The sequence below is a fragment of the Hemibagrus wyckioides genome, linkage group LG04 (genome assembly GCF_019097595.1).
Source record: "Hemibagrus wyckioides isolate EC202008001 linkage group LG04, SWU_Hwy_1.0, whole genome shotgun sequence".
Lineage (NCBI taxonomy): Eukaryota > Metazoa > Chordata > Actinopteri > Siluriformes > Bagridae > Hemibagrus > Hemibagrus wyckioides.
This window is the reverse complement of record NC_080713.1, coordinates 24,520,278-24,534,148: the sequence shown is the minus strand read 5'-3', so window position 1 is coordinate 24,534,148 and position 13,871 is coordinate 24,520,278. Positions and strand designations below refer to the sequence as shown.

General features: G+C 43.9%; 1 protein-coding gene across 2 annotated transcripts in view; it reads right to left on the bottom strand.

The window, feature by feature from the left end:
- The window catches only part of ets1 (v-ets avian erythroblastosis virus E26 oncogene homolog 1), a 40,940-nt gene that overhangs the window by 9,271 nt on the left and 17,798 nt on the right, over positions 1-13,871 (bottom strand). Inside the window, exons 1-5 of one of the 2 annotated variants that reach the window (XM_058387874.1) lie at positions 12,904-13,393; positions 2,883-3,002; positions 1,780-1,980; positions 846-923; positions 375-617 (exon numbers count right to left, since the gene is read on the bottom strand). In XM_058387874.1, coding sequence (XP_058243857.1) covers positions 375-617; positions 846-923; positions 1,780-1,980; positions 2,883-3,002; positions 12,904-12,964 — 703 coding nt within the window. In that variant the 5' untranslated portion in view covers positions 12,965-13,393. Of the gene's footprint in view, positions 1-374; positions 618-845; positions 924-1,779; positions 1,981-2,882; positions 3,003-12,903; positions 13,394-13,871 lie in introns of those variants that run through there. The other variant, XM_058387873.1, reaches the window with a different exon arrangement.

Genomic DNA, 13,871 nt, shown 5'->3' with positions numbered 1-13,871 from the left:
GTTTTGAAACAGCTAAAGCGACAGTGGTTCGTTTGCTTGTTCTTATATTACACTCAAACTGCTTTATTCTAGTATATCTTGGGAATGGACTGCTGTGTGTATGTATGGAACTGTATACCGATTCACATCCAGGGGCAAAAATCTAGCACAGCTGGTTCCCCTACCTTGGAAGGTAGAAGGAAACCAGAGAACCCTGAAGAAACTCTACACAGACCTCAGGATGGAACCCTGCGACCTACTGCACTACTGCGGCCAATAACTGCAATTAAATTTTGTAGAACATAGCAACTTCCTTTCTTGTCACCCACCCAACCACCCAACTTGATACAGATTCACCACTCATCCACCCACACACACACTCTATGCCCCCTCACCTCTGCTGATCCGACCCACGCACATGTTGTCAGGTGAGACTTCCTGTTTGATGGGGAAGTAGTCACCCTGAAGTGGGTTGAGTGGCGTGTCGCGCAGAATGACGTTGGTGTATTCGTTCTCGTACTTGAGTGACAGCAGGTCTTCGGAGCTGATGGGATGAAGGGTGTGGTACGACTCGGTGATGAAGCCCGGCTCCGAGTACTCCGACGGCGGAACGCACTGAGCGTGCTCGATGCCGTAACCTGAGAAGACGAGTTAAACCCAGGGTTAAAACGAAGGTGTCGGATGTAGATATGGGCCGCCCGTGTGGGTGTCTGTGTGTATGCATGTGTGAGGCCTTTTATGAAATTACTGTCTATCTTCAAGCACTCACGCTACAGACTCAGACAAATCAATGCACGTCTCACGTTACAGGCTTTGCTGTGGCTGTGAAACTCATGGTGAAGTGCGGCTGACAGGTAGGTACTCACTGACAAAGTAGTCTGAGGTATAGCGAGATTCCTGGAAACCTGAGCTGATGCCGTTGACAGGGAAATGCTTTGGATCTTCTGTGTGGGAGAGGGAAGAAAAAAAAAAAAACAGTGTATGAGATCAAATTAGCATAATAGTAGATACGATAATGAGATTTCTTCAGTTTTTAAAATAGACTTCGCTCTTCTGTCTAATGGGATCGCTGCTTCCTCCCTGTAACCTGACTAACTAAAGATTTTCCATACACGTCAAGCAATCAATAAGTGACTATAAAGAGAAAAACTTGCGGCACACGCAGTGAAGCCTCCTGCTGTAATAAGGTAAGAAAGACTGTGTGTGGGAAAGTGCTGCAGAGAATAATTATTCGAAAGGAAAGTGTTATTAATAATTTTGCTGATTTACAAATCATTTCCTTAAACTTTCACATCGCACACATATTCCAAGACACCTACAAAAGTTGTTACTCTACATCACTTTCATAAACAGCTGTGTATGTACCGAGTGGGTTATGAGCTTTATAGACTAATAACCGTCATTTAACGCCATGAAATGTTTCCCAAATATGAGCAATAGATGAACCTACATCACACTGATTAAAAAGATTAATGAATCGTTAGAGAGAATCTGACAGCATACCTTATATTCTAAAATGTGATTAACAATAACAATCACATGGGCTAAAATAAAAATGCATGCATTACATGTGGAAATTGCCATTTCTTTCCTGTTACAAAATATTTAAAAGTGCAGTCAGCAGTCACTTTGGTTCAATGTAGATGTTTCCACCACAGAAACCAGAGACTTTTTTTTTTGCAAAATATTTTATTAAAGCTGTGACAATGTGACAGGGACTTAAACAGGGAGTTAAATATATCTTGACTGCACCTTTAAATAAACAGTAGCAAATCTACCATCTTAAATGTCCAGGTTTACCTTTCTGCAGCATCTCTAAGTGCTCCCACAGGATGTCCCCTACAAAGTCAGGCGCCAGGTCTAGAAAGCGATCCTTGCCCAGTGCACAAAGGCTGGCTCCGTTCATGCAGAACTTGTGGAAGTCCACGTTCTTCAGGCTGAACTCGTTCACTGTCCACAAAAGCCATTCTCTCACGTGACCTTCTGTCCACTGCCGAGGGTCTGCAGAGTGAGAGGGAGAGAAAGCGTCTCCATTACTGAGTAAGAAACCTAATGAACCTAGTGTCTATGAAATGAAACTTCTTATAAAGATTAGGAAGATGGATGAGATAATAATAATAATAATAATAATAATAATAATAATAATAATAATAATAATAATAATAATTCTTGAAATAAGTCCCAAATATTTAGGTTTCATCTGTTTTTCCCCTAGAGTATGTCATCAGGAAGTTATATACAGCATGTTATGGCCACAATGGCTGTTCTTGGAACTCAAAACTCGGTAATTATACCCTACGGGTCAACCATTTCACACACACACACACACACACACACATGATATGGCACACATATATAACATAGCTATTTTCAATTCCAGACCCAACGCAGACTGAACCTCCTGCGACACGGCAGACCGAAGCCACCCTGCGGTCTGAGTTAGTTTGGGAAATGTAATTCATAACAGCACGGCCCTGCCAAGTGCCTATCTTGCAAGATCTCCTTATAGCTGATCTGCTTTGGGCAGAGCAAAACTAAACAGCACACGTTGTTTTTCCACTCCTTGTTTTTTTCCACTCTTGTTCGCTCTTATAAAATACACATTCAGTGATTTGATTCTAGTGAAATCAGACATGGCCTCCAAATATCTGTTGATATCACGCTCTAATCAAACAACTAACTTTAAACTAAAATAAGAAGTACTACCACCATACTGCAGAGCACGGCTTGCCGATTAAAGTAGGTTAACATTCGCCTTTCTTATCGTGTGATTCAGCCATGGAAGGCAAGATAAAGAATTGCTGAAATGCCAGATACGCACATATGTGATAGATATCTGGAAGAGGAAAAAAAAAAAAAAAAAAAGTCGCGGAGTCATAGCTCACTGTTCGGCGCTCGCTTACCTTTAGGGATGCCCAGTCTTTGCTGCTCCTTGGTGAAACCACTGAAGGTGGCTTTCAGAGCCTGCGACATCATCTCTTTGCTCCCTGGAGTCAGCAGAGGAACATCTCCACATTCCAGATCTGTCCCAGACAAGCAGAGAAGGAAAGACACGTCATCATCAGACTGTTTCAAATCGATCTACACACACACACAAGGATGCACACACAAGTTTGTTAGGATGTTGTCGTTAGGCCACGTGGACTAACATCTTGACACCGAGCCATGTGGGAATATTCAAATACAAAAGCGAGATATGAACAGAAAGCCTCACAAGTCGAGACTAGTTGAGGTGTGAATCAGGACTGGAATCCTGCAGGACATTTTATTTACATGTGGGTGCAACAGTGAGACATCAGATATGACACAGATTTACAGCAGTTACAGCCTCGGGGTGTTTCACCGAGTGATTCTGGAGGCATGGTGGTAGGAATCAGAGTTGTTTTTTTAATCCCTGCCTTTATTTTACACCTTACGCTCCATGCAATTCATGCGGAAAGACATGTTTTGATCAGATAAAGCATCTCATCAGGTGCATTCATGGAGTAAAGAAGCGTAATGACATCATGAGCATCAAAATGTTCACATGCAGCGTATTTAAAGAATACTGTGACGTATTATTAACGAAGAATTCCAAAATCTGTTTCAAATCAAGCCACAATTTGTGAAAAACCTGAATTATATACAATAAAAGTACAAATAACAACTAATATGATTAACAATATCGTGCCCGACGTGTGCCTGCCTCCCTGCTGAGCTTTCAAGCCCTAAAGAGGCACCCTAAAGCCCCGGGGACCCAGCAGGTCAAGCTCTGATCCTTATTCATGACCCTGTGTCCTCTTTTTTCACCCTAGCCTCATGCCATGCAGCTAGACTTCTGTCACCGGGACTCAGTGGGCAGGGGTCAGAGGACGCAGTGCTGGGGCAATGATGTCAGGACAGAACAGACGCAGCAGTGTTGGGTGGACGCCCAGCGGGACACAGAGGGTCTATTTATGAGTTAAACAGTACCCGATGACTCCTACTAATCCAATTAAAAGGCGGCCACTGTGACGGAGCGAGGGACACAACGGGGAAACCCCCCACAGGGTCAAAAATGCAGCTACTTTAAACCTAAAACATGTTGAACAACGGTGTAGGTGATAGCAGTCAGGGATAGACTGATGTCGTGACTTTATTTACTGAACGATACAATAAATTTAATGAGGTAAAAGTACATTAGAAGGAGATTCGAGCTAAGAATCATATATATTTGAGACGCCCACTTATGTTTTCCACATGCGAGTAATATTTGATGTGAAAAATTAAAATGGGAAAATAGACAAAGCGTTTTTTTAAAAAATGTAAATGAATCGGAACAAAAAAAAAAAACACTGAAAAAAGTCTTTTAAATAATTTAAAAGCCACAAGTGTGAATTTTTGATGATTATTCACATGTGTATTATGTGAATCAGTCACATGTGAATCGTATGAATCATTCAAGTGACGTTTGTGTGACTTAGAAGGGTAGAGCTGTACTTTTTTTTTTTCTGCACACAGATTTTCTGTTTCTGGAATCAAGAACCTCATGTTCTCTCTCTCTCTCTCTCTCTCTCTCTCACTCTCTCTCTCTTCCACAATCTTCCAGATCCACAATGCGACATAGTAGAGCCAGGAATGTGCAACAGCTGTCCCTTCTTTCCCATCTCTCTCTCTCTCTCTCTCTCTCTCTCACACACACACACACACACCCCTCCTCTCCACTCCACTCTGCAGTGACCCTCTCTACACATTTCCGACAGCGTTACATTAAACACTGTGTCTAAATGGAACAGAGCGGTGTGGCGCTCCGGTGTGATTCGATCAGAATGAAGCCCGGCTCTCTCCACTCTCCATTTTCGGCTCTTAATTGTGCATTAGCGAAAACCATTCTGCCGACCCTGATTCACGAGAACGCTCGCAGACACAGCGCTGGAAAAGAAAAAAGAACAGGTTTCACATTAGCTGAAACTCGCCACACGACGCCTGTTTGCGAAATGCAAATGTTTAATGAGTGTTGTTTTTGTAAAGATAAATGTGTCATTTGGACAGAGGTTCAATGAGGAGCAGTGGAGGCCTGTTGATCAGCACAAAACATTGTAACGCCTTTCGAAACCGAGAAAAGAGCTGGCGCTTTGCCTGGTGTATATTCGAACAGATAACAAACCGCCTTCTTTTGTCTCAGGCCTGGAAATATCGCATGGCGAAGTCTCACCTAATTCACTTTGGCCGGCTCATGAGACTTTAACTCATTTTAATTCTCAACCACTGTACTTATTCTTGCTTTTGTTCACCTTTGTCTTGCTTTCTCACCCACGCAGTCTTTTGTGCGTCTCATCGAGGGGCCCCATCTCATCCAATCCTGCCTCAAGCGAAGTAAGTAAGCGCTCCCAGCCACACACTGAAATGTCTTTCGCTCATCACTTACTATGAACAAATATGTAAACGGTGGCTCCGGCACACGTATCACGAGCTCAGAGTTAATGAGCAGTGTTTTTTCGTTTTAGACTGAAACTATTAATTATTCCTCGCAGCTGGCCAGCATATTGAGTCCGTCATGCCGATTGGCAATGGCCCATACATCATCCTAAATGACACATAAAACAGACAAATCTTCGAGCTTTGATATCAACTGATGGATCGGCATATGATTGAAGAACGCCGTCATGTGGCATTGCATCAGTTGAAAACTGGGAACAAAGTGATGTTTCACTGCACATATGGATGCTATATGTGAACCACGTGGCCAGAAAGAAATGTGTGACTTCACGGGACATAATCTGCTCCATATCAGTGTCAGCATTGTGTCCTGTAGAGAGGAGCTTCATAGTGACGGTGCAGGTGTGCGTACACAGTGGGTGCTGAATTCATGGCCACGTGGACCAAATTAGCAGTCTCGCTCGGCTTTGTGCCAGAGCTGGGGGCCGTGAAATTGAGATTATAGTCACGGTGGTCTCTGGGAGCGGGGTGTGGCGAGGAGGGGTGTGAGTGATTCACTTGTCTGTAACGTGAGTCCATCACAAGACAGTGCATGAATGGGGCTCCTCAGAGGGATGAGATCAGCTGTATGGCGCTCCAGGCCCCTCCCTTTGCTCTGAGAGCATTCATTCACAAAGATTATCATGCTATTGATTCAGGGTTCCACTGACACACACAAAGTGGGCAAGCCTGCAGACTAGAACTGTTACTGTGTAGAAGTCATATAAATAGGCCCAGGCCTGTGATTTTATGTGTGTGTGTGTGTGTGTGTGTGTGTGTGAGAGAGAGAGAGACCATGAGAAAGAGAGAGAAAAAGAGTATGTGTCCCCTTCTGATGGTGCGTGAGAGAACATGAGTGGGCGTGCAATAAAAAGTCACACTGTCTCATGTGGGCTTTTCAAAACTCGGGACGATTAAGCGCCTGAATGCTTGCTGGGTCTGATTTATTTCTGTCTATATGTCAGATTAGCATATTGTGCCTCTTCCTGTCTTTTTTGTACATAATTGCGTAGGTGGACTATGTTCCTGGGACCTTGTTTGCACCATGAGAGGTCAGATGACCAGCTAAGAAACAACTCTTCAAAGTACATAAAGCATAGACGCTTATAGCACAGACTGTGAAAAAAAAAAATGCTAGCAGGAAACGTGCACTGGCTTTTAGTCTCTGCAGGGGTCTGAGTGCAGAAAAGCTTAAAAGCTGCCCCTCCCTTGGCAGCCGTCCGGACGTGATGGTGCTATCAGACTCGTTTCGTTGCTGATCTTTATCTTTCACTTTCTCCAGAGTGCGTTAGGAGTAGGCTATAAAACCTGGCCAGGATGAAGAAGGGTCATTCAGCCAGCTGGACTGAGTTGAGGCGGGGGCAGAAAGAGGCAGCAGGGTGCTCGCTCAGAGAGACGCTTGTTCTACCTACTATTTGGATTTCCATCTGAATGGAAGAGAAGCCTGGACCAGGAATAGCAGCAGATCTCAGAGCCAGTGCCAAGGCTGGCCAGGATCATAAGCAGGGGGCTCTCCCAGCCCGGAACACTGACGCTATTCTTAGAAGCTAGACGCACCAAAAAACATGCATTCTTCATGAACTATCGAAGGCTTCGAAGGGTACACAGACTTAATGACCCCCCTCTATTCCAGTTTGCTCTACTTTTATTTTCATTACCACTCATTCTGTGATAAATGACTTGTTTCAGTGATAAAAATCTAACCATATGCCCTATATGCAGATATTTTAGGGTGCTCCAAGCTGCAATGAATTTATCAGCAAACTTTGCACTGCATGCCTGATAACCGCCAACCCCCAGCTTTTATAGTAAGGTGTGCCCAATACTACGCCTTGCACAAACACGGCTGCATTGCATGCGTTGCAGTTGCATGAACCACACCACAAAATATCGGCATCCGCACTTCCAGCAGTTGACGTGCTCGTCTCAGGAGACCTGCACTGTTTAGACCTTAGAAACAAACACACGCAAAGTATTACAAACAGTTTATTGGCAACGTCTTCCCTCCCAGACTCAGGCACAAACCTTCATTAAGTGCGTCTATTTCTGTAAGATGCCGCGCGATAAACATATAAAAGCCCGAGCTATGATTTTATTTTGCCCGTGCAGCTTATGTAGAGCTCGGGCCGTTGAATGGGAGGGGGAAAAAAAGCTGCGTGTGTAATTAGCAATGGAGTGGCTAATGGTTTCTGCGTGCTACGAGGCCAGCCGAGGTCCAGCAGACGCATGTGCGCTAAATGAATTCCCTACAGACCACAATGTTTTCATGTAGCATGCCACGCATTCTTGCCTTGTTTTACTATCGCTAATGTGGAGGGCTTTGCGATTCGAGTCTGTCTGCCTGCATGGTCTTCATTTGCCACATTTTAAATTGAAATACCATGTTGTGAGTCGGAGTTTGGAACATTTCATTTACCAAATCATTTATATTAGGTAGTGGTGTTAGTCTTGAATGGCATACGTGACACGAGCAAAGCGTCTAAAATGAGTTTGCATGAAAATGAAATCCCATGTGACACAATTTACTTCCTGGAGATGACATCTGTTTCGGTGGGTTTCTGTTGGTGTGACTCAACAACAAAGAAATTTAAGCAGCAAACCTGAACATCATGTGGATGCTCAAGAAACACACACACACAAAAAAAACCCCCACACACAAACAAATGTGTAATTTATTTAATGAATATTTTTCCCCGGTTCAATCGGTTCTCTGATTTAAGCAAATAATATAAAACACAATCTAAAAAAATGCATTTTAAAACAGACTCTAATTCCTAAAAGAAAGTAAATGGATAAAGCTACTCGGCAGTTTTAGGAGAAAAGGCTGAGATCCTGGCTCGCAAAGTGCTAAGCAAACGTGTCAAAGACTAGATCTCATTACTGAGCGCGCCTGGGAGCTAATCCAGATGCCTACGGTGATTGCCGCTAGCACCCTGATGGACCCTGTACCCTGTCGGACCTTCCTTTTTCTATCAGAGATGCTGTGAAGAGAATGCGATGAAGGATGCCCAGTCACACAGTCCAAACAAGCCAAGAGAACCGCAAACGTTCTGGCAAAGACAGGTCATAGACTGCCAACACAGAGCACTGATTTGAACCATCATGATTTGGTCAAGAGAAGATAAAACAAGCGTCTGAGAGTTCACCCTGTTTCTCATCGACCCTGCGTTCCACATCGGTTCTTTATGATTGATCAAGACTGAGGACACAGAGCTAAAGCGTATTTAAAAAAAAGGCACCGCTCGGGCTGGATTGTTCACCTCCACAGCCGCTTGCCACCCAGGAGAAAAGTCTGGAAATCACCAGAGGGTCTCTGAAAGTTCTACAAAACCTAGAGACTAGGCACAGTAGGGGTGGGGGTGGTGGTCGAGGGTGGGGGTGAAGGTTGCCCCCTGAGACTCTGACTCAGTAATTAGCCTGTTACAGGCGGCTGGGATGAGACGACGTAGCAGCAGACAGGCACCACATCAGGAGCCGTGGAGACGCGGCAAAAATAAAGGAGCATGTGGGCCACAGAGGGAGAAGAAAAAAAGATGAATGGGGAGAGCAAGACAGATCAGGAGTAGAAATGAGATGTTGTAAAATGTTGAGAAAGGAAAAAAATCTGGCGGGTTTGTTCTTTCCCGCTCGAGGACACGCTGTTTCTTTTGTTTTTGTTTTGGTCTTGTGTGGAACTGCGTAGACCGAGCTGGCTGTTTGGAAGACTATAAAAGGGTCAAGTCTGCTACAACCCGACCGAAGTACGTCCTTCTGACCCGAGCCTGATCCGAAATGCAGTGACGCAAGCTAAAACATCTTAAAACAGTCACTGATGGTAACGTGTCTCGGTCTGGACTGCCTGCTCTCACACATGCTTACTATTTAGCACACAGTTGTTCCTGAAGGTAAATGCTCCCCATAGTGCTTTGATGACTACACGTTAAAGGGAACAATAACTATGTGTGGTCAAAAGACAGGCGCTCTGAAAGGGGAGGCTTTTAACCGGCGCGCATTCTGCCAATACTGAGTCATTTCACCAGCATGCTACGAAGTTGCTGTGAAGTTGTGCATGACTTGTTTCATCAAACACATCCTTAAAAAAGATTTGTCCAATCTCAGCGCTTCTCATTCCCTAAATATAAAGTGTACTACAGCAGAAGTTCTGCTTTCTAACCACAAAAGAGGTGAGCATAATAAATTTGCTTACAGGAATCCTACATGAGCGAGCTCGGATACTCCGAGCTCTGGCATGCCTCACACCTCTCATTAAAACGCACACATTCATTCTGACTCGTAAAACATTCAGAGGCCTGCAAAAAATGAGCCAAGGCCTAGTCATTTGTTTTGCTTTACCAGCAACCCACATCATATGAGCACCGATCACCAAGCCTCATGTTTGTACAGCTGCCAGGCTGCTTGGCATGCCCAATGTCTGACAGAGCAAGACCTCAAGGAGAAACACCTCAGGCTGGATCTTTTACAACACGAAGAAAACATCACGGCTACAAGCTACCAGTCCAAGAATCTAACAGACACCTGTGTTATAATGGATACAGGACATATCCCGTTAGCTAGGGATGTGGTCCTGAGGCTACATGAAGTGGCTACATGAAATGGCTACATGAAGTGTGTGTGTGTGTGTGTGTGTGTGTGTGTGTGATGAAGCATGGTTTGAGATGATGAAGTAATGTCTTAATCAGATAAAAGAAGGCAGCAAGCAGCCCACCCAACCCTTAAACATTCCTATCACTCACTGAAGCCTGATTTCCAGCTAAGCAAAAAGAGAACGAAAGAAGAAAGAGAAAGAGAAAAAGAAAGAAAGCGGCACCCTCATCAAGAGCTACTTCTTTCTGCGGCCTGAAAATGAGTGGGTGGGATGTGACCTCTGGCTTTCTCTCATGTTGTTGCTGACCCACTTGGCTGTGCTAAGTACTCTTTGGTCAGAGATGAAAGCAGCAACCCTGTCGTCAAGCGCTTTGACACCACAAGTTATGAGCACGCATCTCGGTCCTTTCTGTACGCTCGGACGTTTGATATTGTTTTGTTTGCCCAGCCGTCATGCTGGTGGGAGCGATAGCTATTTTAAACAAGCCTGGCTTGAAACGGTTCGACGTGCTGTTTCCAGATCAGCGCTACGCGAAGCATATGGTTCACGTTTGGGACTGCTTGACGGTGGCTTCATGTTCTAGAAGTCACACTCGTATTTGTATAGCCTTTGTCAGGGCTAGTCTTCAGAAAAGGAGAAAAAAAAAAGACTGTATTTATAGCCCTGCATTGTTTTTAGCTAACAAGATGTGAATGTGCAAACACAATCATATTAACTCGAGTCTATTTGAGAAGCTAAATGTGCTTGTCGAGGTCATCACATTATTTGGAGCCTCCATTGTCTGTTCTTCCTCCATTTGTCTGGAGTTAATCACATTCAAGATGAACTCCATGCTACTTCTGTGTTACTCTTTACCTTGACACTTAAGCTCTATTTCTTAAAAAGAATAAAAATAAACCAAAGGAGTGAGATTAATAACGATTTTAAGTACAAAAATACAAAAACTGGAGCATTATTTCATCCATCATTGGGAGCATATTCTAGTGCAAAGAATTAGCACATTTATGATTCGTCACTAATTCTACTCCGTTAAGCATTGTTGCTTTTTCTTATAAGCAAACTGTGCAAATTCTCAGAAATATGACAGTGCTGATTCTGATTCCTGATTGCAACTGACAGGCAGAACAGCCCTTTTACTACACTCTCTTGTCCTGTTTCCTGTGTGTACGGACTCCACGTGAGCTTGTCTTCACTATTACACATGCAGAGCTTTTGTGTTTTTTTTCCCAAAGAGTAACGGGTACAAAAAAGTGAAGGAACAGACAAGATTACAGTAAGCACTATGCTGAAGTTTCAGTCTTTGGCAAACAGAATTGCTAACACAGGACTCTCCATACTGACCAAGCAAGAGGCTGGTGTTGTGAAATGGTTTTGCAAGATACCACCAGAGTGTTTTGGCAATTGGAGTGCAACTTTCAGCATTTTTTAGTAATGTTTTTCCATGTGCCTGATAAGGTTTGTGTATATGGAAGCACAGCATGTGCGTGTATGTGCAAATCGGTAAGATCATGCGTGTTTTTTATGTCTTTGTGTTATAGTGATACCTATCACACACACACACACACACACCACAGCGATTTCAGTTTGACACTTATGGTGCGAATAACATTTTTCCATGATGTACACACAGCTGCTGCGGTGTGTATGATCGACAGAGTAAGCAGCATGCACAGATGTTATAACAACAGTCAGCTTTTTCGCTCAGGAAAACCAGCGGCCACTGAACTCGCTCTGCTCCGCTGACCGAGCACAAACAGGGTCAGGTTAGGAAAGTGCATTGGACGGGTGTACAGCAGGGCTATATTCGGTCAGGGCGCTCACTCCCTCTATCTAAGCATTAACTAGCCTGCACAATCATCACCTCAGTCCAACTTTCAGGAGTGTCTTGTCAGGAGTGTGAGGGGGAGGATTATAATGCTGACTGCTCGAGCCGCACCTCATGTGCCCTCCCTGACCGACTCCCTCTCTCTCCGTCATGGTCAAACATGCAGCTCTGATCTTGCACCTCGCCCTTTGGCTGGCATGGACTGGTAATGAAACAGCATCATGGCAAGTAAATCTTTCAGCTCTGGCGTGAGAAATGACAGACGTTTCCTCTCAGACATGCAGGATGACTGAGTGCAAGACCATAGCCATAATGTCTGCCTTTATGAAAGCTGATCTCTTGATGGGAACATAAATGACATGCTGCTTCATCTTCACAAATACCGACTGCAGAATATGACTCGAAAAAAAGTTGCATGCACTAGCTAATCATTTCTGATTATAAGCATCAGCTTGCTTTAAAGTTAATAAAAGCAGACCACCTGATATGATTTGCCCTGCTGCAACTTTCCACTGTGGTCATGTATGTGGCCGTGAGCCTCGCCCTTTGGCTGGCCTGAGACACTGGCATGACACAAACTGGCAGCATCATGACAAGTAGCTTGGTCAGCACAAGTCAATGCATGAGCTAGAAGGAAACTTTCTTTACAGAAACACTGGATGAGAGTAATATGAAAGACATGCAGTGTTTCGAGGAGGGAAATAGATGCATGCACCTTTTATGTTCTTGCAACATAAGGCATGCAACTTCATTTAAACATTTCCATTTCAGCAGATATTCCAATCGCGTTGCTATCGCAATTAGATGAGGCAGGAAGCTTTCTCGGGCTTGCTCGCTCCCACACACTGCACGCGGCTCCTCCGCACTGAAAGCTTAATAAATAATTGATAGGCGCATCTGGCGCGCGCTGTGCTGAGCATCGCCTGTGCATGAGCGCGAGGGCTTTGCGTCTTAAAAACTACCGCGAGCTCCAACACCGTTTGAGCGCGCGGTACAGCCGAATAAAATGAAAGTTCACTCGTAACAGAAAACTTACACAAACAAACAAAAATAATAATAAAAGGCAATGTTCACTCACCGTCTGCTTTTTCGGATTTTATTATAGTTAACGTTGGCGTCATATCCACGGCAGCCGTCATGGTCTCGCATTCAGCGCGTGCGCTTACAGCTCGCGTTTAAGTCCCGTTATGTTTCTACTTATTGAGGTAAAACAAATATCGCTCCCCTTTGTTTTCTTTTAATTTTCTCTCTCAATATTGTTTTTTTTTTTTTTATCCCAACAGTGTCCTATATCTCGAGCACGAACTTCTCTTTCTCTCTCCCTTCCTCACTCACTCACCCACTCACTCACTCTATCCTTTCTCTCCTTCTCCTTTCCTCTCTCTCTCTTACTCTCTCTCTCTCTGGGCGTCACTGTGTGAATGGGCGGCGTCGAATCTGATTCACTCTTCACTTTCTACACACTGTTCATACCTTTGTATGCGAATATTATTGCATCTCTTTTTTCTCGTCTCAAACGTATTCTAGTGTTTTCATTAGATTGCTTGGTTTAGTTGTCCCCTCCTCTCTGCTTTCTGAATAGTACTGGGAAGAAGTTCTCATCCTGCTCCATTATTTCACATTCCTTCAGAGGCAGATGCTGGCAGATTTCACAAGAAACAGAAGTCACAACTTGTACAAACTCACCGTGAGTGACGTTGAGCAATCACTCAAGACAACAACAAAAAAAATAAAATAAAGTGTTATGCAATCCATTGCTCAATTTGTGATATCATTCTGAAATGTTATTCGTTGTTTTAGTGTACTTTTAAATCCCTGATGAATAATCACGAAAGCACAGGATGAGCTGGTGACACATGATAGAACATCTTTGTCAGTGTGGCTAGACTGGAAGTTTTTGGATTACCAGTGTTAATGCGATATCTGAGAGTATAACACAACTTTAGGGCAATTACAAAATCCCAAACATTTACTGGTTAGTGTAAGCAAATAACTACCAGTTTGACCAGCGTGGCCGATGTTTTGACAGCTGGAAGCTGGCCATGA